Raw genomic sequence first — 27,636 nt, forward strand, 5'->3', positions numbered from 1 at the left:
CGTCTCTTACTGTGTTCTTTAATTACATGGGTCCCTTTGGGAGATGGGAGGTGAGACAGAAGCACTGATGGGGCGGTGAGAGAATTCACCCATCAAGTTATAATAATAATATAATAATAATTTATTATTTATACCCCGCCCATCTGGCTGGGCTTCCCCAGCCACTTTGGTGCGGCTTCCAACAAAATATTAAAATACAGTAATGCATCAAACATTAAAAGCTTCCCTAAAGTTCAGCTCTGTTGGGTTGGCACTAGAGCCAACAGTAAAGGACCCCTGACCATTAGGTCCAGTCGTGACCGACTCTGGGGTTGCAGCGCTCATTTCACTTTATTGGCCGAGGGAGCCGGTGTACAGCTTCCGGGTCATGTGGCCAGCATGACTAAGCCGCTTTTGGCGAACCAGAGCAGCACACGGAAACACCGTTTTACCTTCCTGCTGGAGCAGTACCTATTTATCTACTTGCACTTTGACGTGCTTTCGAACTGCTAGGTGGGCAGGAGCAGGGACCGAGCAACACCCCGTCGCGGGGATTCGAACTGCTGACCTTCTGATCAGCAAGTCCTAGGCTCTGTGGTTTAACCCACAGCGCCACCCGCGTCCCTGTAGAGCCAACAGAGGCACCCATTAAACATCAGTTAACATATTTCATCCCAGGGCAACAAGGTTCTAATATGTTAAACTGTGGGGATATTCCTCTTCCCATACTGCCAGACATGCTGTGCAGATTTTGGGGGGATGTTTTGTACATGTGAAGAGGAGAGCTCATGGGACAGAGGTCTTGGTCCTTAGACCAGATAGAGAGATCTTTTTATGGGTCAAGCGTTGGGCGCAGCAACTCTGTGGCTTGTTTCCTCAATGAATAATTCTCCTTGCTTCCACTGATGTGAGCTGGGGAGTGTAAAGACTGAGCCTAGGAGCCTTGGCATTGTCTGCGCTAGCTAGGTGGGGTCTAGTTACCATTGCCACTGGAACCTCGCCAGCTTTGCATTGAATAAACCATGAGTTGTCTGCGCAACAGCCCCAGTTGCAGCGCTGCCAGGAATCGCATCTCTGCCATCCGGAGGGCCGGCGAGGTGCCAAGGACCACAGGTGGGGTCCGACTTAATTGACTTAGCCACAGAGGATCCTGCTTAGAAATGGGAGGGCTGTTGAGGATGTGTCAGGGAACAGGCCGTCACGGAGTGGGAGGGCGAAAGGAAAACACCACAGGACTTGATGAGGAGAGAGCGGGGCACAGGGAAGGCACTTGTAAATGTCAAAATAAAACGAGATGCTATAGATGTCGGGCCACAGAAGAAGGAAGGTCATTTTTTTCTGAGGTGCGTTGTTTCAAAACAGGCCACTGGACAAAGGAGAGCCGGGAGATGTGGGACAGAAATATTCTTTACTCCTGCCTCATTTCCCCACAGCCCTCCTTTCTAGCCCAGGGGCACACACACAGGTGATGCCACAGAACCTGTGCTCAATCTGTGTTCTGCGGCCTTTGATGCCTCTTGAGTTTCCTGCTCTAGGGGGGTTGTTTTACCTTGTTTGCAACATTAGTGAAAAGCAGAACCAGGCCGGGTCGTGTGTCTGACCTGATAAGCTCAGATTCCCTCCGCATCCTCCTGCTTCAATCTCGCTCTCCCTGCAGTAATGAGAAGATGACTTGATTAGGTTTGGATGGAGAGTGGGGGAAAGAGCTGTGGCAGGAGCAGGTGCCCCCCTCCCTCCCTCCCATGCCAGCCCAGGGACCTGGGGAGCACAAGTGTTGATCCCTTAAGCGGATTTGCCCAGGAAAGATCTCTGAGGCGGAGAGCAAAGAGGAAAGGTGCCTCAGGGAGTGAGGAGATAAGGAAGGAGCAGGGGGTCAAGAGGAGGGAAAGAGGAAGGAGCTTCAGGGGGAGGAAGATGCTGGAGGGAGGAATGTAGAACGGGAGCCAGGCAGGTATTGAAAGTGGGGGGCTGGTGGGGTACTTGTTACTTCAGAGAAAGATCCCTAGAAATATGGCAGGCAGCTAGGAGAGGCAAGCACCCATGTGAAGGAGCACATGGCTAAGTGTGGCAGCAACACAGAATAGTGCGGCAACCAGCAAGAGACAGCGAAACAGATGCATGGCTCCAGGGAGGAGAGTTTAGGCAGACCCAAGAGTGCAGTAGAGAAGGTATGTGAGGGTAGGAGCCAGAGAGACAAATCAAGGTAGTGTGGAGAGGAGCTAGGCCTTACCAGAGAGACCTCAGAGACTGTCTGCAGGAGGAAGGGATAGAGAACGTGGCCCAGCTCTTCCCCAGCTCTCAACATGTTCTTTTTTCTCCGGGAGACCCAACGGCAGAGCAGCGAGACACCGGCACTGAGAGCATCCCGGGCTCTTTCGCAAAGCGGTTCTCACCGACGCTCCAAGAGTGCGCGGACCCGCAGGACAGGTAGTCAGGTCCGGGAAGGAGACAAGCGGCTCATGGAGCCAGCCAGATCCAGGAGCACCTCGGAGGCAACCACCGCTGCTGCTGCCGCCTCTGTGGCCCTCTATGGCACCCAACACCACCGACTGGAGGATGGAGCAACCTTGATCAGAACGGCCGATCCCAAAGACCACCTGTTGCCAGGGGTAACGGGAAGGGCCAGCTCAGCTCACGTGGAAGATGAATGCCCAAGCCTCTGGGCTATGGAGCCTGTCCTCACCTCTGTCTTTGGGCAGGTAACTGGGCCAAGGGAGGCAGGGAGGGGGCAGAGAGGGCAAATGGTGAGGGGGCTGAAAATGGAGGGTTCTGTGAAGCTGAGGTTCCCCAGCAGGTCATGGGCTTTTGTCGCATCCCAGGAGGATCTCACCTTCTCTTCCTGCAGAAAAAAACCCTAATCCTCTGTCCAACCCCCATCTCAAACATATGATGGGGGATCAACGCTTTCACCTTAAAACATGGTATGTCCCAGCCTGAAGAAAGAGCTAGTGAGAGGGGAGACCTCCAACATCTTGAGTCCCCAAACCGGGACATGTGTCTTTCCACCCATACCCCCACACAAGTTACTTGACCCATGCAAAATTATGGAGCCCAAAATATGTGGGGGGTTTGGGGGGCATTGATCACATGGTGCCCCAAAACTAATGTTTTAGGGTGCCACACAAAATCATGGCCCCCAATAAAGCACTTTTTTGAGAGGAGCACTTTTTCAGGACACAAAATTGCACGAGATCACAGCACTCAAAATGGCTGCCACGCTCTTACGTAAAAAAACAGGATGTGGCTTTTTACCATAGTTATTGATATGCAAGGTTACAGAGATAAGGTGTGTAAATACTCTCCAAGGAGCTCACTTGAAGCTGACGAGAATACAGGAAATGGCACCATCACATCTCCAGGCCCTGCTGCCTTAATGGAGCCTCATGAGCTGGATTGAGCTGTGTTCTTGGACAACACAGTCCTGAAATGGTGGGTTGAGTTGCCCCCATTGACAAGTTGTATAATATAATTACTTTTAAAGTGGCCAGCGCCTTGGTGAGGTGCTGCAGGAGGAAGTGATACTTGGCTTTTGGTGCTGAGCAGAGACCAGGGAGGAGTGTCCCGTGGTGGTGCTGGAGGCAGAGGAAGGCTGGATCAGCACCATCCATTTGCCCAGCTGGTAAGTGGTCGTTGGGCTGTGTGCAGGCTCTTGCACAGGGTACCAGTACTGGCAGGTCAGCAACAGTGCCCCAGGTGTTGATTCAGGCTGGTCCTGTCTCTGACACTGCCTCTTGATGTCCTCCCATAAGAATGTGGGGGCCCTTCCCTACTGGTGTTACTGGGAGTAGCAGCAGCAGTACAGGGAACACCCTATTAGTGCATGTTCAGCACCATTTTCGGCCTCAGAGGGGGGCAGAACATGGATGGAGTGGGGCAGTGGCAGAAAGGAAGGCATGGCATGACGGTGCCGATGCGCATGGTGTGTTGGCACGCAACTCCCACACAAACAGGGAGTTGCCTATACTTGGCCATCCAAACAAGGGAGGCCAGTGTCCTTTTAAAAAGTATGTAAAGGAATCCTCTCAAGGGCTGTCAGGTCTGAGTTTTGGCTTCATGATACAGAATCATAAGAATGAAGAGTGTGTAGGAGCCCTGAAGCTGTCCATCAACAGTTCAGGCAACTTCCCTACTATGGTGAGATGTATTAATTGGTGCCTGGCTGTGTTTCACTCAGAGTAGATACTCAAGGACTCTTGAGGGGCATGGCCTGGGGAGATGGGGTGTGGTGTGCATTAAGTCCCAAGGGCCACATAGGCACTGTGAAATTATCACCTTGTATATTTGATGGGACAAAAGAAGAGTGTTAAGAATGTGAATTCAATACAGTTAAAGTGATAGTTTGCAGAAGTTGAGATTTGTTGTTAAAAACCTTGAAATTTGACCTCCACCTTGGAAATGTGTGTCAGAATACTTGGCAGTCTCTTCACTTACATATAAAAAGTCATAAGACGATCTTCACTAACCTGGTGCTCTCCAGCTATTCTGGACTACAGCTCCCATCAGCCCCAGCCAGCGGTGTGACTCATTTCTTTTATCCTATAAATCTGTAAATCCTGTTTGACTAATAAAAAGGCAGCGCAGGAAAAAGTGATTGTAAATGCTTTGTACAATGACTTGCTTTATCACACCACCATTGCCAACTCTGAAATCTGTAGCCCATGAGCTGTGAAACACTTCAGATGGATCTAGACTTATTTTATATCCTGCAGTTGCCTAAGGAAGTTGCTATCTTTCTTTTAAGGGGGTGGGCAGGGGGACATTTTCAAGAAAAAAAGTAGTTAGGTCAATCTCATTTAATCCAGTTGAGCAAACTGAAGCGTGGTTTTAACATGAACTGTTAAAATTCAAATACATTTTCACAAATTATACAAGGGTTGTGTTTTCACTTCCCAAATAAGAGTCCTGAAGATCAGAACTAGCCTCTGAAAGAAAATTTCCAATTTCCCTTCTGCATTGCGGGGGGGGGGGGGCAGGCGGGGGGGGGAGCAACATCTGCAAGTAACGCATTAGGGATGAAGAGGAGTTCTTAACGTCACTCATGAAAATGCACTGTGAGTCTATAAATAATACAGTGGATTCTGCTAACTGGTTCACATCTTGTGGCCAACCAATAAGTCTGACTGACAATTGGTAATGCACGCTTCCCCTATCCCTATCCCCGCCCCACCCTGCCCCCACCGCACCATCTCGCTCACCCAATAATGTGGCTGGGTCTCTCAGCATCAGAGCTCAGTGGATGCAGCCACTCCCTGGAACAAAGATTTGAAAATCTCGTTGATTGTCACGGGAGATTATGGCCTCACTGCTCTGACGGGAGGGGGCATGTTGATGGGCAGCCATCCTTTTCAACCGCTTATAGACAGCATCTGAGTGGGGCTTTTGGATGTGAGTCAGGAAGGACAAGGCGGGACTGGCCCTCTCCTTCCTGGACCACTGTGGAGTTAAAATGCTTTGAAGAAGAGCTGCTTGCCTGGTCCCTGCTCTCTCTGCTTTAGCACCATCTATGATTGAGTTGCATATAATCCTGAGGATTATGGCTGTGGCCCACGCCCTCCCTCCCTCCCTCCACCCCCCTCTGTTCACTTTCCCTTAATATTCTGGATATATTCAACAATAAAAACCCTGAAAATCCCCAAAGCGTCTAAACCTCCCAGGAAGAGAATCACTTGTTACTATAAAAATATATATATCTGCCATCGGCGCCAGCTGCCTCCAGCCCCATACTGTGCTCTGTGGGATGGGGGGGACTTAGCAGCCATGGGCAACTGCACCAAAACACCGGGCAGGCGGCTCTCCAAGGTAGGGGGAGAGGACGGAGGGGAGGGTGCCCCTTTTCATCCTTACATCTTCATGCCTTTGTGTTGGAATCCCTGTGTGTGTCTGGTTCTTTGCATGTCTTTCTGTCTACTTTCCTTGCTTCCTGGAGTGTGTGCATGGATTCCTGTCAGTGGTTGAAGCCCCATGGCTGAGGTCAGTTATCCAAGGGAACATGGCGAGAATGCTAGGCCCCTGTGGTACCACTCCAGATGGGGGGTTGTGGCATCATCTCCGATTCCTACGAAGGCCAGGTTCCAATGCTCCAGGTTACTAGAATGAAGACAGATGTGTTCTTCAGAATAGTGTCTGCAGAAGGCTTCAGAGACCCCCTTTTCTCCATCTACTATGTCCCCTTTTCTCTCATCTACTTAGTCCTTCTTAGGCCAGCATCTAGATCCTCTTTGCTTTTCTTGCATCTAAGCAAACAATAACAACCTCAAACTCCTAGATTTCATTCAATGCTTCCTTCTTCTCTTGGTGTATCATACAAGGCCTGTTTGTGGATTGTGTCAATGAAGATTCAACCAGGTGAGCCTCAGTATGCTCCTGATATAATAGAAGTTCTATGGGTATTGGGTGTCACAATGTATGGTATCTCTCATATTCTTGCATGTCATTGTATGGTATGTATTGCCACCAGTGCCTGAGCAGAGAAGGCACATGACCAGTGGCAGATTTATGGTCTGGGGGACCTTTGGGAGGGGCCCCAGTTCATTCACTTAAATAAATGTGACCACGTCTGAAAATATGAAGGAGATAAATAATGAGTTAATTCATTACATGGATTATCCTTTTTTTTCTTTTTTCTTTTGCTATTGTTACAGATCTGGGGTAACAAAGTTTGAGGGTGTAAGGGCACCCATAACTGCTAGAGTTAGTGAATGTTAGAATTAAATAAAGTGTTAGAATTTAGATAATATTTAGCATATTGAAGGAAAGATGCCAGGCCGGTAGAAAAATACAGGCTAAGCTCCTTTTCCAGGCCAGGGGCTCACCTGGCATAGAAGCTGTTAAGCATGACAAAATGTGTTGGCGGCCCATCACAGGAAAATCCTTGGGTCTCTTCCAGTGGAGGTTGTCACTGTTACACTGAGCAATGAAGATGATGGAGCTCACAGGAAAATGGTCACCTTTTAAGACTAGGCTTGGAATAGCAGGTAGAAAGGGGACAAGCAGACAGAAGGGGAGAAGTTTCTTGGCAAGGGTTTTTTTTCTGGGAAGGAGAAGCAGGAAGGAGAGAACTCCATGTGGCGCTTGCTGAAAGATGCTGCACTGAAAGGCCAGGGGTGTAGCGTGGTGCATTTTCCTGGGGTGGAGTACGCCGCTCACACCACCCTCCCCAAGTCAGCCATGTGCCACTTTGCAAGGCGGGGTCATTCCAGCCTCACAAAGCGGCTTGGGGCTGGAGTGCTGCTTTTGCCCTCCATGTCCTGCCCCCCCCCGGCACTCACATGCCCTGGACGCTGTTCAAGCATTCTCCGCCACTGCCAGGGGCCATGACTGGGTGCTACTTTAGACCCAAGCTCACTGTAGCTATGAGAAGGGCAATGAGGGACACTCTTGGGGTGTAATGTTCTGCCTCCCCTCTATTGAAGGCTTCAGATGTAAATATGTGTAAAATGAAACTTCCACTTCCCTCCTCCTCGTGTCCGTCACTGCCCAAAAGGCAGAATTGGTGTGAGGTGTGTGGTGACAGCAGAGCAGGACAGTTGTTGGGGAGCTGCCCTAGTCTGTCCTTGGCATGAGCCCCATAGAGATACAGTGGTACCTCGGGTTACAACAAACACCTCGGGTTACAAACACTTCAGGTTACAGACTCCGCTAACCCGGAAGTAGTACCTCGGGTTAAGAACTTTACCTCAGGATGAGAACAGAAATGGTGCAGCAGCAGCTGGAGGTCCCATTAGCTTAAGTGGTACCTCAGGTTAAGAACGGTTTCAGGTTAAGAATGGACTTCCAGAACAAATCAAGTTCGTAACCAGAGGTACCACTGTATCCTGGTGGGATTGGTCAGATGAGGGGGAAGAGTGGGAAGAAATCAGAGAACTGGAGGACAGCGGCCCACAGAAGGGGCCCAGCAAGCTGGGAGGCAGTGGTTAAGATCTGTGAGAGATCTCCAACCCTGCAAATGTTAGGAAGCATTTTGCCCCCATTTTTGTATATATCAATATTATTGAATTTAACTGTGTGTGTGTGTGTGTGTGTGTGTGTGTGAGAGAGAGAGAGAGAGAGAGAGAGAGAGAGAGAATACCACAGTAATAGCCACATTACCACAGTAGGGACCCATCAACTATATCATCCAACCATATGGGTGAGGAGAATGTTGCTATACATATAGTCCTCTTTTCCAGGGGCTGTGTGTTCAGTCCCCCCTAGTGAATTAGCACTGGGTAGAGGTTCATCTGTATTTACTCAGAGTTAAGGGATATTAGCACTGCAACGCTACATCAGTTTTATTCAGCTGTCATGACTTATCCCAAATAATGAGTTTAGTGAAATGCTGAGAATTCTGGTAAAGATCTCTGTGTAAAACCGCAGTTCTCTGGGAGTCCTTAGGGAGGGAAAAGGACTATTTAATAAAATGTAAGTCTGTGGTGCAGATGTGTACGGAAAGATACAGAGGGACTGCCAAGAAATGTAGCAATTGTGCTAGTGCATGTTTCTTGTTGTTAGAGCATATGTGCCATTGCTTTGTGTTACAGATAGGTAGCCGTGTTGGTCTGCCATAGTCAAAATAAAAAAAATCCTTCCAGTAGCACCTTTAAGACCAACTAAGTTAGTTCTTGGTATGAGCTTTCGTGTGCAAGCACACTTCTTCAGATACACTGAAACAGAAGTTGCCAGATCCTTCTATATAGTGAGAAGGTGGGGAGGGGTATTACTCAGAAGGGTGGTGGGAATGGGAGATTGGCAGATAGCTGGGATGAGCCTGCTGACGACTCTTAACGACTGTAATGGGTCTTACAGGAAAAGGCAGGGGGTGAGAAGGTGAGAAATGGCATGGCCCCACAGTATGCCAACATCTTCATGGCAGATTTAGAACAACGTTTCCTAAACTCCTACCCACTCAAACCTCTCTTGTACCTACGATACATTGACGATATTTTTATCATCTGGACACATGGTCAACAGACCCTGGACACCTTTCACCAGAAATTTAATGATTTTCACCCCACAATCAACCTTACAATGAATCAATCTATGCAAGAAATACATTTTTTGGACACTACTATAAAAATACAGGATGGGCGCATAGACACCACCTTATACCGTAAACCAACTGACCGACAAACATATCTTCATGCCTCTAGCTACCATCCCAAACATACCAAACAGTCCATTGTATATAGCCAGGCACTACGTTACAGCCGCATCTGTTCCAATTCTACAGACAGAGACTCTCACCTAAGAGATCTACAGCAAACCTTTTCAGAACTAAAATACCCAGCAGATGAAGTTAGACAACAGATCAACAGAGCCAGACTTATACCCAGAGAGAACTTGCTGCAAGACAGACCCAAAAAAGAAAATAACAGAACACCTCTAGTCATCACATACAGCTCCCAAGTTAAAACAGTACAACGCATCATCAGAGATCTACAACCTCTCCTGGACAATGACAGTTCTCTTTCTCAAGCTCTGGGAGGAAGACCTTTCATTGCCTACAGACAGCCACCCAATCTTAAACAACTCCTAACCCACAATAATACTACAACCAGACTTAACACGGACACTGGCACCAGAGCCTGCAATAAACCCAGATGCCAACTTTGCTGCCACATACACCCGGACAACACCATTACTGGCCCCAACAACATCACACATACCATCTCGGGACTATTCAATTGCTCATCATCTAACATTGTGTATGGCATCAAATGCCAACAGTGTCCTTCAGCTCTCTATATTGGACAAACAGGCCAAACCTTACGCCAAAGAATAAATGGACATAAATCTGACATCAAGAATCACAAAACAGAGAAACCAGTAGGAGAGCACTTCAATCTCCCAGGACATTCTATACAAGATCTCAAAGTAACTGTTTTACTACAAAGGAATTTCAGAAATAGACTGGAAAGAGAAGCTGCTGAATTGCAACTCATTACCAAACTTAAAACCATAGAGAGACCTGGTTTGAACAAAGACATTGGATTCTTATCCCATTATACATGACTAAGCCATTTCTCACCTTCTCACCCCTTGCCTTTTCCTGTAAGACCTATTACAGTCGTTAAGAGTCGTCAGCAGGCTCATCTCAGCTATCTGCTAATCTCCAATTCCCACCACCCTTCTGAGTAATACCCCTCCCCACCTTCTCACTATATAGAAGGATCTGGCAACTTCTGTTTCAGTGTATCTGAAGAAGTGTGCTTGCACACGAAAGCTCATACCAAGAACTAACTTAGTTGGTCTTAAAGGTGCTACTGGAAGGATTTTTTTTATATTGCTTTGTGTGTTAGTGTGTGTGAGAGAGAGAGCAAGAGAGCTAATTGTGGCATCTCTCTCTGTATAGTATGTGGAGACATTTCCCCTAGGAGGACTCAGATTCAGATGACTCACAGGCCATCTCATTGGGGGGGGGAGCACTGGGCATTCCCTTCTTCAATGTCCTGGCAGTGGTGGATTTAGGACAGCACAACTGGTCGGGGGGGGGGGAGGCCAAGGGGTCCTCTTCCAACCTTCTCAAAGCCTAGTAAGTGCTGGGCTTTGGGAAGGAGGCATGAGAGCTCTGAGAGGGTCCTAGAGTCCTCCCACCTCCTTCTCAAAGCCGAGTTAGCACTTGCCCAGCTATGGGAAGGAGTCAGGAGGACTCTAGGACCCTGCCAGATCCCTGTGCCTCCTTCGCAGCCTGGCACCTCCCTTACCTGGTTTTGGGAAGACGACTTGGGGCTTTGAGGGCGTCAAATTTTGGCCCCACACAGGGCACCATATTACCATAATGCCTGTGAATTTCCTGTAGCTTTCCCTTTAAGACTTGCCAACAGCTGTCCTGGGGGCAGAGCCAATGGAAGGCAAGTTGTTGCCAACTTTCTTAAGCCTTCTGATAATTCTTGTTCTTTGTTGCTAGGCTGGCCTGCAGGAGCAAGTTTCAGCTTATTAGCAAGACAAGACACAGATCCTTATGAATTTTTATGGTTTTTACATAGGATTACAACAAAACCACAAAAAAATCCCAGAACACATATTTGAAAATAGAGACGTTACCTATGATTTGATGGTTGTTTTTTGGGGAACTCTTGCAACAACTATTATTATTATTATTATTATTATTATTAATACCCCGCCCATCTGGCATGGTTTCCCCAGCCACTTTGGGCGGCTTCCAACAGAATATTAAAATACAATAGTCTGTCAAACATTAAAAGCTTCCCTAAACAAGGCTGCCTTCAGATGTCTTCTAAAAGTCTGGTAGTTGTTTTTCTCTTTGACATCTGGTGGGAGGGCATTCCACAGGGTGGGTGCCACTACTGAGAAGGTAGTGCCTTGGATCCATAAGGATTGCCCTGGAAGACACTGTATCTCTGATTTTTATGGGGCGGTCAATGAGGATAGAGGAGTTCAATGATTTGGGGATGGTTTTGCAGGAGAGGGGGAACTCACATTGAAATCACACAGTTTTAAGAGGCTTCATTTTGTTGGATCTAATGTGTATTCATTTGAACATGCATTCTTCCACCTCATAGTTGCTCTCTTTCCCTCTTACAAATTCCTTCCCTTTCTCTGCTACGTTATTGGTTGCTTTACTTTCTGTCCATCTGCTCAGGTGCCAACCTGAACTTTGAAAAGCTCTTTGAACTGAGAGAGGAAGCAAGAGGTAGTGTCGCTCTTTCAACTTCCTCCTTCAGCTTCATGAACTTTTCAGTGAGAGAAATGGTAATTATCCTCACCATCTCATGACAAAGGGGGCAGTGGGTGATGTGGGGGTAGGGAGCTCAAAGGCTTTGTGGCCACCAGAGGAAGACCTTGAGGGCCCCAGGTTGGGGACCCCAGCATTGTGGAGATGGAGGTCTGCCTAATTGTGGCAATTGCCCAATGAGCAGAGATGCTGAGCCATTGAGACAAATTTAAGGATGAGAAAAGTGGGCTTCTTTTAGGGGGGGAAATTGTGTTATTTCTCTAGGATATGTCTTGTTTCCCCCTTTGTTGCTCCCCTTCCCATACTCTCCATTATCAGATACCCTGCTTCCCTAAAACTTCCCAGAAGCCTGGGCCTTAAACACCCAGGTCCTGACAGAGGGGGAAATCGGGGTCTCTAACTGTACTTAGCTAATTGCAAGCTATGCTACAGGAGAATAAGCAGCCCTCCTCCGAGGCTCCTGGCTCCCCTGCCTCTACCAGCAACGACATGGACGAAGGGGCTGACGGCACACAGTATCCGCCATTGCAGAATTACTCGGTCCTGCATGGCTTGGTGGGGCCAGCCTGCATCTTCTTGCGCCAGAGCATCGCCATCACGCAAATCGTATGTATTGCACATCTACTGCTGCACCATTTATACTGAGCGTGAGAGTGTAGCTGCCCCTTCTCTGTTTGCATGGACTGCCCTGCTCCTCAAACCTTCAGTATGCCCCTGTGCTGGAACATAGCTTGGGCCTGTTGTTGTTGCTATTTATTAAATTTGTGCACCACCCTATACGCGTAGATCTCAGGGCGGCTCACAACATAAAATCACAATATAAAAAACAGAAAACACATAATAAAAGCAAAAACAAAGACAACCCAATAATTAAATATTACTCTTTCCTCCCTCCGGAGTAATCTTCATTGAGGAATAAACATGGATAAGGTGGCATAAGAAATCAAACATAAGTGTTATATTTTGCTACAGGTATACAAATTGGGAGGTTGATGTGCACCACAGCTGTTCAATCCATGGACTCATCGAAGAGAAATCGTTCATGCCATGATCTAAAACCATGCAGATTGTGTTTTGCAGTATATAAACTAATTCCTACATGGAAATAGGCTAGTGAAAGGGTGCCTTCACTGAGTCCATGTTGCATAGGTTAACAGCCAGGCAATGAGGCAATGTTGGTAATGATCGGCATCTTTGTTTACGGCTTTAAATGGTGCAAAGCTCTTCACATACATTATCTTATTGCAATTCTTACCCTGTAAGGTGGGATAGTATTAAATACCTATATATTAACAGATATGGGGGGGGGGCAGGCTGTGGTTGACAGTGCGAGCGATTTCCTTAAGGTCTTCTAGTGAGTTCATGGAAAAGCCATGGCAAAGGGCTTCCTGAAACAGGGGCCATTCTGATGCCCTTTCTTTGGTGCATCCATGATTATTTGTGCTCATTACGGTATGCTATTGGGGCCGTAAAGTACATTCCTGCTTTCAATACTGTTTGCGCCTGGGAAGGTTTCACTTCCATTCAGTGTATGTCCCATAACATCCTTCTGCAACCACACAACGTTTTTATACCACAAATATTCTGGCTTATTTCTGCCCTGCTTTTGTTGTGCTGTAGCCTTTCTTGACAGTAACAATGTGAGAGCATTGGAGCAACATTGCAGAACAAACTAAAAGCAGAACTGTATAATTAATGCACTTTCATTGTGGCAAGAACATGTTGCAAAATACACCCATGTAGAGCATTCACCTGAGGGGGCTGTTAATAATCTCTTAGCCACTGAAACGCACCAGCCTTTGGGCTGCATTACACAAACACCAAGCCTAGGGAACTGTCACTGGAAGAACAACTCTTGCCCCTATTGCCTTTCTGCAGGGAGCCAGAAGGGCTTTCCTCCAGGGAATTTGTAGCCACAGTATTCTGACACAATATTTGCATGGAATCCAACAGTGATGCAGCATGACTTGGTGGGAAGCACCTTTAAGCATAGTGGGACTTATTTTGAAGTAAGCACACACAGAATCAGGCAGCACGGAGTAACAGTTTTTTTCTGTTTGTAGAGTGGGCAAGGAAGACTTCCTTAATCTGGGACAGCTTCTGACTAAGAGATCAGTAGATTGGATGTGGGCAGGCAAAGCAGATAGATAGATGATAGATAGATAGATAGATAGATAGATAGATAGATAGATAGATAGATAGATGATAGATAGATGATAGATAGATGATATCTGTTTTATCAACCTCTACTCTCTTTCTTTCCCCAGGACAGAGAGCTGCGACCAGAGGAGATCGAAGGTAAAAAGAAAATTGATGCTTAACATTACCTCTTAAGGTAGGGTTAGCCAACATGGTGCCCTCCAGATGTTCATGGCCTACAACACCCATTATCCCTGATAATTGGCCATTCTGGCTGGTGCTAATGGGATGTGTAGTCCAAGAACATCCGGAGGCCACTGCGTTGGCTAACCCTGTCTTTGGGGAACCTCATGGATCCTGCCTTGCTCTTTAGTCATTAGTCTAACCAACCAGAAGTCTACTGCATCTGCTAAGCTTCACTAAGCTTCTTTGGTTTCGCTTAATGCTCTGCCTTGTTGCTTTGTCAACTTGCCTCTGGCTTCCTTATGCTTTGCTCCCATGTCTAGATGTATGAATCCCTTGCTTTGCTTCCCCCCTTTGCCTCTCCTGGGCCCACCACCCCATCTAGAGGGCAGCTATCAGATATCCAGTTCAGTTCCTTGACTCTAATTATGGACTCAGCCCTCATACGAAAGTTCTGATTGGACTAGCATTGAAAATCCCTCTAGTGGCATTCCTGTTGTTGTTGTTGTTGCTGTTGTTAATATGCCACTATCTGACTGGGTTGTCCCAGCCACTCTGGGCAGCTTCCAACAAATTAAAACATCAAACACAGTAGAACATCAAACTTTAAAAACTTCCCTATACTGGGCTGTGTTCAGATGTCTTCTAAAAGTCAGATAGTTGTTTATTTCCTTGACATCTGATGGGAGGGCCTACCACAGGGTGGGCACAACTGCCAAGAAGGCCCTCTGCCTGGTTCCCTGTAACCTCACTCCTCGCAGTGAGGAAACTGCCAGAAGGCCCCCAGTGCTAGATATCAGTATCCAGGCTGGACAATGGGGGTGGAGATGCTCCTTCAGGTATACCGGGCCAAGGCCATATGTCTCTGGAGCTGAACTCCAAAAGTGAGGAAGGGCTGTTGGTGAAACATATCAGCTCCTTCATTCTGTAGCAAATCAGATGCTAACTCCATCACTCCCTTCTCACTTACTCGGTGTTTGCAAGACACAGATGCATTACCTGCTTTCCAGGGGGATTCTTATTGCTTCCCTTCTCTTTCCAGAGCTAAAGGAGGCCTTCCGAGAGTTTGACAAGGACCATGACGGCTACATCAGCTACAAAGACCTGGGGGAATGTATGCGAACCATGGGCTACATGCCCACTGAGATGGAGCTCATTGAATTGTCTCAGCAGATCAGTATGTGCCTAGCATTACTGAGTTAAATACTACAGTATGATGTTTCAGGGGGAAGAAATGGATTTTCACAGTTGCTGGATTCAAGCAAAATGACCACACACAAAAAGGGGGAGGGGAGGATGCAAACACTTCTTGGATATCTCTCCTTAGAGTAGAGGTAGGGAACCTGCGGCCCTCCAGATGTTGTTGGAGTCCAGATCCCATTAGCTGCAGCCAGCATGGCCATTGATCCGTGATGTTAGAAGTTATAATCCAGCAATAGTTGGATGGCCATGAGTTTCCCACAGAAATGTCAGAGGGGATGAGGGGACATCACTAGACTGTGGCCTAATAATAAATAGTGTTTAAGCATCTGTATAGGGTGTTCAAAGCATTTCGCACATTATCATCTCAGTAATCCTTACAACCACCCTGTAAGGTAAGAGATGTTTATTACTGGAGATGCCTGGTTCGATCGATCAGTTACTTTGCATGTACAGTGGTACCTCGGGTTAAGGTCTGTTCTTAACCTGAAACTGTTCTTAACCTGAAGCACCACTTTAGCTAATGGGGCCTCCTGCTGCCGCTGCGCCGCCAGAGCACAATTTCTGTTCTCATCCTGAAGCAAAGTTCTTAACCCAAGGTGCTATTTCTGGGTTAGCAGAGTCTGTAACCTGAAGCATATGTAACCCGAGATACCACTGTATAATAAACTCAGTTTGGCAGGAGCAGCACCTAACTACCAAGTGCAAAATGGTGATGTGAATCAGCTGATGCAAGGACATGTCATCAGCTGTGTGGCTTTTCTGAAAGGACTCAAGAGTTTGCATTCATGGGAGCCTATTCACTCTCCTGGTTTGCTGCATAAGCAGATAAATTCCACACAAGAAGTGGCAACGGAGAGGGTAGGGATAGGAACGGCAGCACAAATGGGAAAATTCTTCCATTATGTTGGTTGTGAATTGTCCCAGAGTATAATTATATATACTATAATATCTAACCCGGCACTGTCTGGCTCTGGCTGAAACTGTTTTTCTGCATCTATAGCTGGAGGGAAGGTGGATTTTGATGACTTTGTGGAACTGATGGGCCCCAAGATGCTGGCAGAAACTGCAGACATGATTGGGGTGAAAGAACTGCGGGATGCCTTCCGAGAGGTGAGAGTCACGTGACTCAACTTGCGGGACCAGAGGAGGGTAGCATCAGATGGTGGGTGGGTAGGTGGTATATTGAGGAATCTTATTTCTCATTCTGCTGTCCTGTCTTCTCATATAGTGGTTCTCCCAGGCATCACAAAACACAAACGTAGGGTTACTATATTCCCAAAAGTGAAAATCCAGACAAAGTTGGCTTTCTTTTGGTCAAAGTTTTTGAGCTTTAGGGGGGTGGTTTTTTTTTTTTTTTTACAGCATTTTTCCTTAAAAATTGCCATAGTTGCCGTATGTCTGGCTTTCCCCGGACATGTTGCCAGTTGGGCAAAAGTCTGCCCAGAATGATGCCATTTTGACAGTCTGATTCCGGGAAAACTTGGATGTATTGCAGCCCTACACAAACAGTTCTCAGCTGCTTCATTTGATTTCATCAGTGCCACTTAAAGCACTTCACTCTTGCTGTTGGTGTACATGTGTGGATGTCAGTGGCAATCATGAAGGAAAGTGGATTGACACTGTCACTTCAGCCTTCCTGAAGTTTTCCTGCCACCTGCAAACAGTGCACCCATCCACCCATCATTCTGTGATTTGGACTCCTCCAGAAGATGGGGTTGTTCAGCATTCATCCTGATTTGCTTGCACAAATTTTAAGCCATGGTTGGACTAGTCTTTATGGAGCATTTGTTTAGATTTCATGGAATCTGAGTAGACAGGGGCCCCAAGGGTCATCTAGTACAACCTCCTGCCATACAGGAATCTCAACCAGATCATACATGACAGATGGCCATCCAAACTCTGCTTAAAAACCTCCAAGGAAGGAGAGTCCACCACCTCTCATGGGAGTCTGTTCCACTGTCCAACAGCTATTACCGTCAGAAAGTTCTTCCTGATGTTTAGTCGGAATCTCCTTTCTTGTTGTTTGTTAACAGGGTAATTATATAAGAATCAGCCTTCGTCCTGATTTTCTTACAGGGTGTTTACATGTCTTCCCAGTAAGCATTCATTCATCCCACACTTTTTAATGTGTTTTCCTACTACTTTCCAAATTGCAAAAAGTCGTCTTCTTTTTCTAAAAAAAGTGGTTTTGTCATTCCAAGAGAACAATATGCTTCAATCTACTTCAGCTGCGCTCAGGGCGGTGAGCACAAGAGACTGGAGAATTGTGTGGATATGGTAGATGGTTAAACAAGGTGCTGGAATCAGGGTTGTTTATTTGTTTCCTTCCAGTTTGACGCAAATGGCGATGGACAGATCAGCATAGCTGAGCTAAGGGAAGCCATGCGCAAACTCTTGGGACAGCAGCTGAACTACCGTGAGGTGGATGAGATACTCAAAGATGTTGATCTGAATGGGGATGGCCTTGTGGACTTTGAAGGTATCAGGAAAGCCCTTCCTTTGAGGGATGATGATGATGATTTGCTTTTTCTAACTGGGAAAGAAGTGAGGATTTAGGCTGGGAGGGGGATCTCATCCTGCTTTTGAAAACGAATGCAGGATGTAGAGTAGAGGTGGGTAACAATTTTGGCTCTTTGGGCCAAATCCTTATCTGACTGCCCCCATGGGCCAACTTTGAATGATGGATGGGACAACTCGCCTGTTGAATCACAGGATGCCATTATGACATCAAATGATTTGACAGGTGGGTTTTCCTCCCGACCTGCTAAAATCCAGTGAGCAGTATCCCCAAATGCCCAACAGGTTGCTGAATGTTGGAAACACTATTCTTGCCACTTTGAGAAGCCCCAGGCATAGGGCTTTGTGAGTCCTGCCAAACCAATTTGAAGTCTGGCTTTTACAGGTATTGATGGTGTGAGCAAGTTGCCTGCAGGGAACTCGTATACAGCTACCTCAGCAGGCTATGACTTTGCCACCCATCAGCTGGTGCTTGAAGCTTGCTTTCCCTCGCCCATGCACTATTGCAGCCTTCTTGAAGTCTTACAGTGCACTGGCAGCCACATCTCTACCTGCCCCACACCTGATGTCACTGTGGGGCAGGTGGGCATGATTTGGGCAAAAACAGCCTTATGGGCCACATTTGAACCCCCGGGTTGGGCCCAATTTTGGCCCCTGTTCCAGAAATTCCATACCTGCTATAGATCCTTGATGCAGGAAAGAAAAGGAAGAAAGTCAAGACTGGATTTAGGAGGAGTCACTTCTAATTTTGAGGGGATAGTTGGGAATCGGATCATAAAGATAACATTTGGAAGCCAGGGTTCCTAGGTTTTATTTTAAACCAGAGGCTTATTAATATGCTAATATATTCCACGCTCTGTATGCAGTTCCTTTCAGTTGAAGTTGCACAACTGAATGACAGAATCAGGTTTTGCCTGTACAGTGATGGTGTCTTCAGTGACAGCACTCTTCCTTTCCCCATGCCCTTATGGGAGAAAGTTAATATGTTTATTATTCAGGGACATCACTACAGCAAAGTCCAAATCAATTTGCACTCTGTGAAGCAAGGAAAGGGTTGAGCAGGTTTTGCCTTTCCTCAACAGTGTTGCTTCTCACCGCTGATTTACATTTTTAAATGTTTTATTGAAAGATTTCTGTAAGTAACAAAAGTACATTCAGTGCCTCTCTTTTTAAATTATAGCATCCTTCATACCAATCAATTACAGCTGGTCTGAGACTTTTTTTGTTGTAGACAATGTGGGGTTGGGGGGGGAAGAGAGGAGGGGGAGAAAGTAGAGAAAGAGAAAATTAGGAGGGGGAAGTAGGGGAGATGAGAGTCATTAAACTTTCATTCTTTGCAAAATATTGTTCTGTTAAGCTCAATGGGAATTTAATGAGCCTCAATCTGCATAGCCCTGTCCTGGATTGTATTTCATGGTCATACTAGAGCAGCCTCCCCCAACTACGTACACTTCAGATGTTTTGCACTACATCTCTCATCATCCCTGACCATTGGCCATTGGCCATGCTGGGGCTGATGGAAATTGTAGTTCAAAACATCTGGAAGGCACCAGGTTGGGGAAGGATGCTCTGAAATGTGACAGAATGTTAGAAGAGTGGGATGGGATATATGGAACTGAGCTGGATAGATGGACAGACAGACATACAGACAGACAGAGAGATGGTGGTTCCCATACGTTCTCTAGTTATCTATAAAAGAAGTCCCTCTTCTGGGCCAGCAGCAGATGGAAAATGCTTTTCTCTCCCCTCCTGATGACATATTTGGGTCCCCTTCCTGCAGAGTTTGTACGGATGATGTCTCGCTGAGAGCAGCCAGCAGCAGCCCAAGGCTGAAGTGCCTTACGGAGAGGAGAGACTTCAAGCTGCCATATATCCTGATCTAACCATCAGGAGCAGTGGCAGCATGCAAGAACTTCCTACACATCCTGTGTACCCTGCTTGGAGCCAAACAGCCACTCCTAAAGTCCAGAGACTTGCATCAGCTTCAGCACCTTCAGTGACATCCTTGACTAGATCTCAAGACTGATACCCCATCTACTGTTTTAGAGACAGCCAAGACCGCAAGCTCTCAGGCTCTGGATGTCATTGTACCTTGCCTTTACTCTGTTCTCTGTAACACTGACCTTTCACCCCAAGCATACCTTAAGAAGGAACAATCAACCAACAAATCTCCCTTAAATATTCTGCATGCAATGGTGTGACAATATTTGAAACGCTTCACCGTCCTATTCCAACAGGGGCTGCTTTTCTTTCCTTTTTCCCTCTCTAAATGGTGTTTGTTTTTAAAAGTACATTGTTCTCTACTGTGGCATGCTCACCCCCATCTCTGACATCCTTTCTAAGTACAGTGGAATAATGGCAAGGAGTTGGCTTGTGGTCCCAAACAGAACAGGGATTGTTCTGGAAACTGGATGGGCTGGCGCTCACTGCCTGCTATTAAGCCAACCTTTGTGACTTAATGGGATCTATGGTGCATGAATGTTCATTAGGTTTACTGGAAGTGGCAGCTGTGTGATCCAGACGTGTTCAGCCCTCAAAAGATCTGGGAATCTGACATGCAAAACCTTTGCCTCCCAAAACCCAGGGACTGCTTCTGTCTCTACAAACGACAAGCTGCTTTATAGATTGCCCTTCAGCTATCTGACTATGGCATATTCAGTGACCATATTTCCATCCATATTTGGGCCTGGACTCCCCATCTACTTGTGATTTTCAAACTGTGTTCTGGAGAACCCCTGGGGTTCCTTAGAAGCTTAACAGAGGCTACTCAATGAGAATGTCAGGACGGATTTTCCAGCTTGCCCATTACTACCAACTGTCTTCTGAACTATGCAGCCTCAGGGGAGAGTTGGGTGAGCTCCAAGTGAACACCTGAGAATCCTTTGCCAAAATAAGAAGATTCAGTAGCAGACAAAGTTGATGTGGGCAGAGTTGTCCGAAGTTAGAAAATCCCAGTGCTCTATTGCTGGAAACATATTTTCACTTTCCTATTGAAAAGCAAACTGTTTATTTTCTGTCAATTCAAATTCTTGTTTCAGATGAAAAGACCAGTGCATTGGAGGGAAGATGATGGCCTCAAACCTACATTTCCCTCTGTTGTGAATGTGACTCATATTGTTTATTTTTTTCTCACATATGTAATACCATACATTTAGCTGTATCCAAACACTTACTCAAGCAAGCTCAATAAATCCAGATTTGTGCATTTGGTTCATGCATATTATCCCTATTTTTTGTAGCTTCCTGGTAGACACAAAGATTAATCTTAGCTATGATCATACAAAGACCTACTGATTTTGTCTATTTTATCTATGTTAGGGCTGTCACCAGAGTAAAGAAATCTTATCATTTGTTTTCTGTGTCACAGTTGGCATTGTCTTAGAGATATTCTGTCCTGTGTGAGGAAGAACAAGGAATGCCTGAAAGAAGTGCCTCCTGCTAGTGATTAGCAGAATGGATTCAGCTAAGTTGATGTGCACACAGAATGAGGACCACTCGTGCAATGGGACCTTCCCTCCTCTCCTCCCCAGTCTGCTCTGGAGTGTTGGGGGAACCCACAGAACAGGATTAGGGAGCGTGCAGGGGGAGAAGAGGGGGGAAAGACTCATTGCACAAGCAGACCTAGCTCCACACATGTACACCCTACTTAGTGCTATGTTGAATTCCACCCTATATATGTATTTTAAATGGGGGTGGGGTGGGGGTGGTGACCTGTTGCTGGACTCCTATTCCATGCAGCCCTAGTGGTCAGAGATTATGAGAGCTATACTCCAACAACATCTGAAAGACCACAGACTCCCTACCCTTGGTGAAATACTTCTTTAAAATCCACTGTTTGATTAATTAGGGACACATTTTAAATAATTTTAAAACCTTTTTATTTAGTATCTTATTGACCAATTAACTAAACAGCCTAGAAAGAAAGATATTGTCTCCCAATTGTTAAATTCTACAAATGGGAAATCGTGTTCAAATGTACCTGGGAGGCACATCTCCTAATCTGGAAGATCTGCTTGAAGTCCCATATGTCTGGTGTGAAAAGTGGCTACACTGTGGTGAAGGAAATGCGTGTTGCACTTGCTTAGGAGCCACTCTTAGTTCATTGACCATGTTCTAGGGCAGAGCCCTGGTAATCCCTGGCTCCTTCAGTTTTGGGTGTCATTAATGAGATGTACCCCCAAGTATGCAGGTGTAGGATTGCAGCTTAATTGATTCTGCTGAATTACTTTTATGTTACTGTTGATTTAAAAAAAATGCTTGCAGTGAAATCCAGCAGTTTAGAACCAATATTGAGAAGGAACATTTGTCTATAAAGACTGTGCTTTCAAAAAGTATTGAGACTTCTTTTCCCAAAGGCATTTCTTTACTGTTCTTGAAAATATGTCACATATTAGTATTGCTAGTATTTTCTTATCCCAAGATCCTGCTACTGCTACCATTTGTGGAGGCAGTGGCACACCTGCAGTTTGGGGGCCCTGAAGCTAGAACTGTTACCGGGGGGGGGGGGCTTCACAACTAGCAACGAGGTCTGGCTAACCAGTGTTATCTTCTTCAGTGGGGTTGTTTACAATGCCCTTTACAACATCTGTGCTACTGACTCTCAAACTTTGGGATTGTTGAAATATACACAACGAAAAAACAATCAATTTGAGTCATGCAACTCAAACTGCATCTACTAGATGCAATGTGGACTAGTCAACTCTGGGGCCCTGAAGTTTAAGCTTCAATAGTTTCATAGTAGATCTGCCCCAGGGGGGTCAAAAAGAAAAGTGATTCACCCCACACCACTTCCCCTGTCCTTGTGCCTGCAGCAACAAGCAAAGGAGAGAAAGACTTAATTCTCCACTGTGAGTAGCAGCAGCAGCAAGATCTTGGGATTGGCACAATCGTGGGGAAGGAGCATTTTTGGGTGATCTGTGTGAAGAGAGGAATTGACAACTGGGTAAGTGTCACAGGTAGGTAGGGATGGCTGGAGGTTAGAAGGCGTTGTAGGGGGATGGCTGGGAGTGGAAGGAGCTGTTGGGAGCTGAAGGGTTTGGGTGAGCTGTAAAGTGGGGGTTGGCAAGATGGGGGTGTAAGAGGGTTGGCAGGCGACATGAGCAGAGACAGCAGACCTTAGTAAACAAATAAGATTTCAAAAAGCTGCATGGAACATTTACTGAGCCAACAAGGTGTTGAGAATCCAAACTGTGTTTCAGGGCATGCATCCTTTCTTCAGGGGAATGCATTACATAACCAATGAAGCTGCAGGCAAGAAACGTGCAGTTAGGCATAACCCCTTTGGTCAAAATAGTCCATCGTCCTGACCTCATCCTGACACATGGTTAGTTTTAATGAATCCTCTCCAAATGTTGCCAGCACCTCACAATTGGCTCAGGGCTAACATCCATTGTTCACAGCGCACATCCGATAGTTTTCTCTATAAAAAACAAAAATCCTGCTCTGGTACAAGCTATCAAGCCCCACCAATTTAAAGCTGTGTAGATTTAGTAGAGGCTGCTTAACCTTTGCCTTCCTCTACGCTAGAGTGAATAGTTTTTCATTATCACTGCGGAACACAAATAAATCATCTTAATCCTTTCTAAATACAGCTCAAATACATTCCTGGAATATTGGCCTTTTTGCTTGCTTGTTGCATCACAACTGTCCCATTTTGGCATTCCTTGTTTAATCCCAACATTTCTTCTCCATTATGCTTAACCAAGTGGAAAGGTCCACTGAAAGGTTTAATTCTAACTAGTCAGGAGCAGAGTGCACAGGACTGAAGGTTTCATAATAAAATCTCTTTATGACCTCAAACAGCACCACAATTTTACAACATCGCTCTCCTTTGTTACACATAGAGAAGCACTTTAGCACATAAAATAAAATCAAGGTCTGAGGGAAATAATGGCTATTGCTGCCATAAACTGAAATGTGTGGTAGTTTTCAGCAAATGATTAGTACCCCTTTACAGGCCTCTTTAAAGTTGATAGTCTGCTATGTACATTAAAAGCTTTGAAAATGCAGATATAAGGGAAATGAATTTTAGGCTATTCCTATGCTAGCACTTGGGCTCCTTTAAAACTGAAGAAAGTTCCTGAGTCTTGAATCTGCTGGTATATTGGGCAGATATGGGTGGAAGGTAAGAGATGGGAGAAAATCCCAAACTGGACTGACAATTCCAAACTAATTCCTCCGTGGGACCACTGGGACTCCAGACATCCTTCCATGTAGTCCTTTGCTATGAAGATCCTGGTGTTAGGATTCTTGCTCCGTGTTTGCAGTCATGAGATTGTTGTCTATCACATGACGGTGTATGTTTTCTTTCCACAGTTTGAGAAGTGACGGAGACAGGATGTTTATGTTACTGTGTTCTATGAAGTGGGACTATTGTCCTTTGCTCTTTCTCTCTTTGCTGTCTGATGAGAAAGAGGAAGGAGCTAAGTCAGAATGTTCCGAATGTATTACATGTAAATAAAACTAGATTAGCCAAAATGCTGATCTATTGCGTCTGTTACGTGAACTGCAAATACTCTGCAGGATCATAAGTGTGCTGATGCTTCTTGGTATCAGTCGCTCTGATGTTCGGGCTGAAGAAAGCTTTTGAAGCTCCCGACTGACCAGGAGGGAGAGAACCAGGGCTGGATTTAGATGAAGAGAGGCCCTAGGCTACTCCACTTGTGAAAATGGAAGAGTGTTATAAACAAAATTGAGTGAAGCCAAGGATGATGACGGATATTTAAAATTCTACAATCCCCAATTTATCCTCTAAAGGACATAAGATATTATTGTTAAATACCATGGTGATTTTAAAAAATGCATAAAATGAACACTGAAAAACTTTTGCAATAACTGAATTTTGTAAACCTTTTGTGGCCTGGGTAGGCCTGGAACTAGTTCCCATGTCTTGTTTCTCTCTAAGGAATCAAGTTCAGCCTTCATGGCATTTAACCATGGCTCAGCATCCTCTGAAGTTAAGCTTAGGACCTCTTGGAAGTTTGAAGGTTCCCAAACCTTCTCTCAGTTACTAACAACAGCTGTATCTGCTATGACTGTTTTAGCAAACTCTTCAGCATACCTTTTGGGTAGTTTACCCTTTGTGGCCCTTTCAGATCTGAGTACTATACACAAGCCTTCCATGCTAGGCTTCTCCTCTTTAGAAGAAGGGCAGGCCGGGTCGTTCTCTTATATACCTGCTGGGATTGACAAGGCATCTGACCCTCACCTGAATCTCATAGCCTCCGATTACTTATTTAACTCTTGGGGGAAATAATTAGCATCACACGTCATGTGCATGGAAGTTGCCTAACCAATTAACCAACTAGAAGGATTACTGTCAATAGCACCAGTTTTCCTATAACTTGATATTGCTGGATAGTTTTGGTGAACTGTAAAAGCATTTTAAGTTTGCTTTATGTTGCCACCCTGGAACTTTTCTTTATTAGTGCCACTTTGTTTTGTACGATTCCTTGCAAATGAAGGAAAACAACTTTTCTGCTTGTATATGTTGATAATATAATTTTGGTTACTGACCTCGGGGTTTGGGGAAGAAGAGGTGACAAAACTGATTTCCAATAAGTGCCCCCCTTTATTTCCATAACAAGTCCTTGAGTCTGTACTTGAATGGTGACGCCAGGGACCTAGAAGGTGCAGGGCTTGCCAGTCAACCCCTGCACAGTCTCATCACGGCTGACCTTAAGGCAATTGGAGCAATTGGGCCAAATCGGGCCCTGCGGGCCACTCCTAAGGGAGCCCCTGCACCAGGGCAATCTAGATGGATTTTATTTATATCTATAAGATTTTGCAGACTTTGGCTGTGAACTCGAGCCCTACAAAAAAAAAAGAAAATACAAAAAAACATTCAAGTTGCACCCCACTGCTTCATATTGGGCCCCACTGGCTAGCCCTGAGTCTAATAGTTGCTGGGCCTGAGTCGCCCTGCCCTTGCATGAAGTCTTGGGTTTACAATTTTGGGAGGGGGAGACTGTGGCACTGGGGAGAGGGCAGGCTGGTGAGGCCCCCTAGATTGAGAGGCCTGAGTTGCCCTGCCCTCACATGAAGTCTTGGGTTTGCAATTTTGGGAGGGGGAGACTGCCAGCTGGGGAGTGGGAGGGCTGGCAAGGCCCTAGGCTTCAGCCTTTGCCTATACATAAATCCGACACTGGAGAGAACATGCCAGTCGGGCATGTGTCTCTACCAAGGTCTTACACAAGAGTAGGACGATCCTAACACCTGAATGGTGTTCAATATTAGAGATCTACTTGAAATTAATATACATGACTAATATAGGTTTGTTAATTTCTGTGGGTTTACTCTGAGCATAACTTAATTGAATGCAACTCATTGCATTATTTTGTTTCTGGAAAATGCGACTGCCCTCAGACCAGTGTATCCGTTACAATATTGTGTTGTATGAAATGTGGTTGTACAAGTGTCACAGGACAGAGGAAACCATTATATCCTCCTCATTTGCTTGAGACAAATGGAAGAAGCATTGCTGTATCACTTGGGCTTGTTGTGTATCACATGACTCCATCATTTCCTTTATGCTTTTCACACCTATATGCAACTGCTGAAAAAGATTAGCAGTTTGGAGGATTGTGTAGTAACATCCAGTTATATTTGTTTACGTTTGCATCAGATCCAGGGGCTGTGGTTCAGTCCTTGCATGACTCCTGGAGTGCAGTTGTGGGCTAGATGAGGATTAATGAGTTGAAGTTTAATCCAGACAAGATAGAGATGAGAGTGGTGGGTCAACCTAGTATGAATAAGGCAAGGGTGAGTAACCTTTCTGGCCTGAGAGCTGCACTGAAGATTGGCCAACATTTTGAGGGACACATGCCAGTGTGCACATCTTCTGTTCAAATGTACCAATCCACACACACATCTACGCACACCGTACATGTGCACACACACTCACACTCATTAGAGGCTTCTCCATACAGCCCGTTTATTGAGCATCTTGATTTGCTTGCACAAAGATAGATATGTCTGGGCTTTCCTGAGCATTTGTTCTTATTTGTTTGCACCATGAAGGAGGGTTCATTCTCATTTGTTTGCAGGGTCTTTATATGTTCCCTTTAATCAGTCATTCTGCCCCCCCCCCCCCTTTTAGTGCCTTTTCCCAATCACTTTCCTAACCCCAAAAAGTCTGTTTTGTTTTTAAAGCTGATTTGTTGCACTATGATGACAGAGCACTTTAATTCACTTAAATCATGCAAAGCTACATTTCCAGTATGTGACTGAATCCCTTCCACAAAACAGCCTCACTAACTCAGAGACTGGGCGGTGGTGGCAGGAAGCAAGCAGATTCACACATCAGTATATTCTGCAACATGCTTTTGACAAAATGCCCCCACCCAGACATCCTTTTTATTATGCATTCATGATACTATTGGGGTAGTCATATGTGATCCTACTTTGTTGTTCATTTCCAACTACCACATAAGCCTGTAACTTCCTGCTGAAATCCCTTAACTTTTTATTTCACAAATAATCCAGTTTTTGTTGTGCTATACTGTCCCCATAAAGCAAAAATGTGGTTCCATTGGGGAAGCAACACAGAATAAATCCACCACTACTAATGCATTTTAATTGTGCCCAGAACATTTTGCAAAATACACCTATAATACATATAACATCGGTCTAGATGGACCAGCCCAACAGGCATGACAGGTACCAGCAAACCATTTGAATCTATGGACTGAATTACCTGTTAGCCTTGTTTGCCCTCTGATCTCTAATATAAATACAGTGGTACCTCTAGTTACAAGCTTAATTCGTTCCAGAGGTCCGTTCTTAACCTGAAACTGTACTTAACTAGAGGTGTGCTTTTGCTAATGGGGCCTCTTGCTGCTGCTGCACTGCCGGCACGCAATTTCTGTTTTCATCCTTGAAATATACTCGGGCCTGCCCCAAAATTCTTTGCGTACACTGGGTCCTGGGCCTCGAAGGTCCGG

At 45.7% G+C, this 27,636-nt stretch overlaps 1 protein-coding gene across 6 annotated transcripts; it reads left to right on the forward strand.

Annotated features, from left to right (window-relative positions):
- Positions 1–1,770: 1,770 nt before the first annotated feature.
- Positions 1,771–20,913, forward strand: CABP2 (calcium binding protein 2). 6 transcript variants are annotated; one of them, XM_081021756.1, is made up of 7 exons: positions 5,016–5,030; positions 12,086–12,259; positions 13,921–13,951; positions 15,018–15,152; positions 16,179–16,288; positions 17,510–17,657; positions 19,476–20,913. In XM_081021756.1, exons 2-7 carry the CDS (start codon positions 12,143–12,145, stop codon positions 19,499–19,501), a joined length of 567 nt encoding a protein of 188 aa, XP_080877882.1. In that variant the 5' UTR covers positions 5,016–5,030; positions 12,086–12,142; the 3' UTR covers positions 19,502–20,913. The 6 variants fall into 6 exon arrangements, with proteins under 6 accessions (XP_080877877.1, XP_080877882.1, XP_080877880.1 ...); XM_081021754.1 differs by lacking the exon at positions 5,016–5,030 and adding an exon at positions 7,182–7,400; XM_081021753.1 differs by lacking the exon at positions 5,016–5,030 and adding an exon at positions 7,939–7,953.
- The last annotated feature ends 6,723 nt before the right edge of the window (positions 20,914–27,636 follow it).

This window comes from Podarcis pityusensis, assembly GCF_964106645.2.
Source record: "Podarcis pityusensis genome assembly, chromosome: 1".
Classification (NCBI taxonomy): domain Eukaryota; kingdom Metazoa; phylum Chordata; class Lepidosauria; order Squamata; family Lacertidae; genus Podarcis; species Podarcis pityusensis.

What these genes read in the sequence shown, in the direction of transcription:
- CABP2 (XM_081021751.1), top strand. Translation starts at nt 2,283, where the DNA reads ATGTTCTTTTTTCTCCGGGAGACCCAACGGCAGAGCAGCGAGACACCG. An exon ending in TGAATTGTCTCAGCAGATCA is followed by an intron (nt 15,153 to 16,178) that starts GTATGTGCCTAG and finishes CTGCATCTATAG; the next exon opens with CTGGAGGGAAGGTGGATTTT. An exon ending in TGGCCTTGTGGACTTTGAAG is followed by an intron (nt 17,658 to 19,475) that starts GTATCAGGAAAG and finishes CCCTTCCTGCAG; the next exon opens with AGTTTGTACGGATGATGTCT.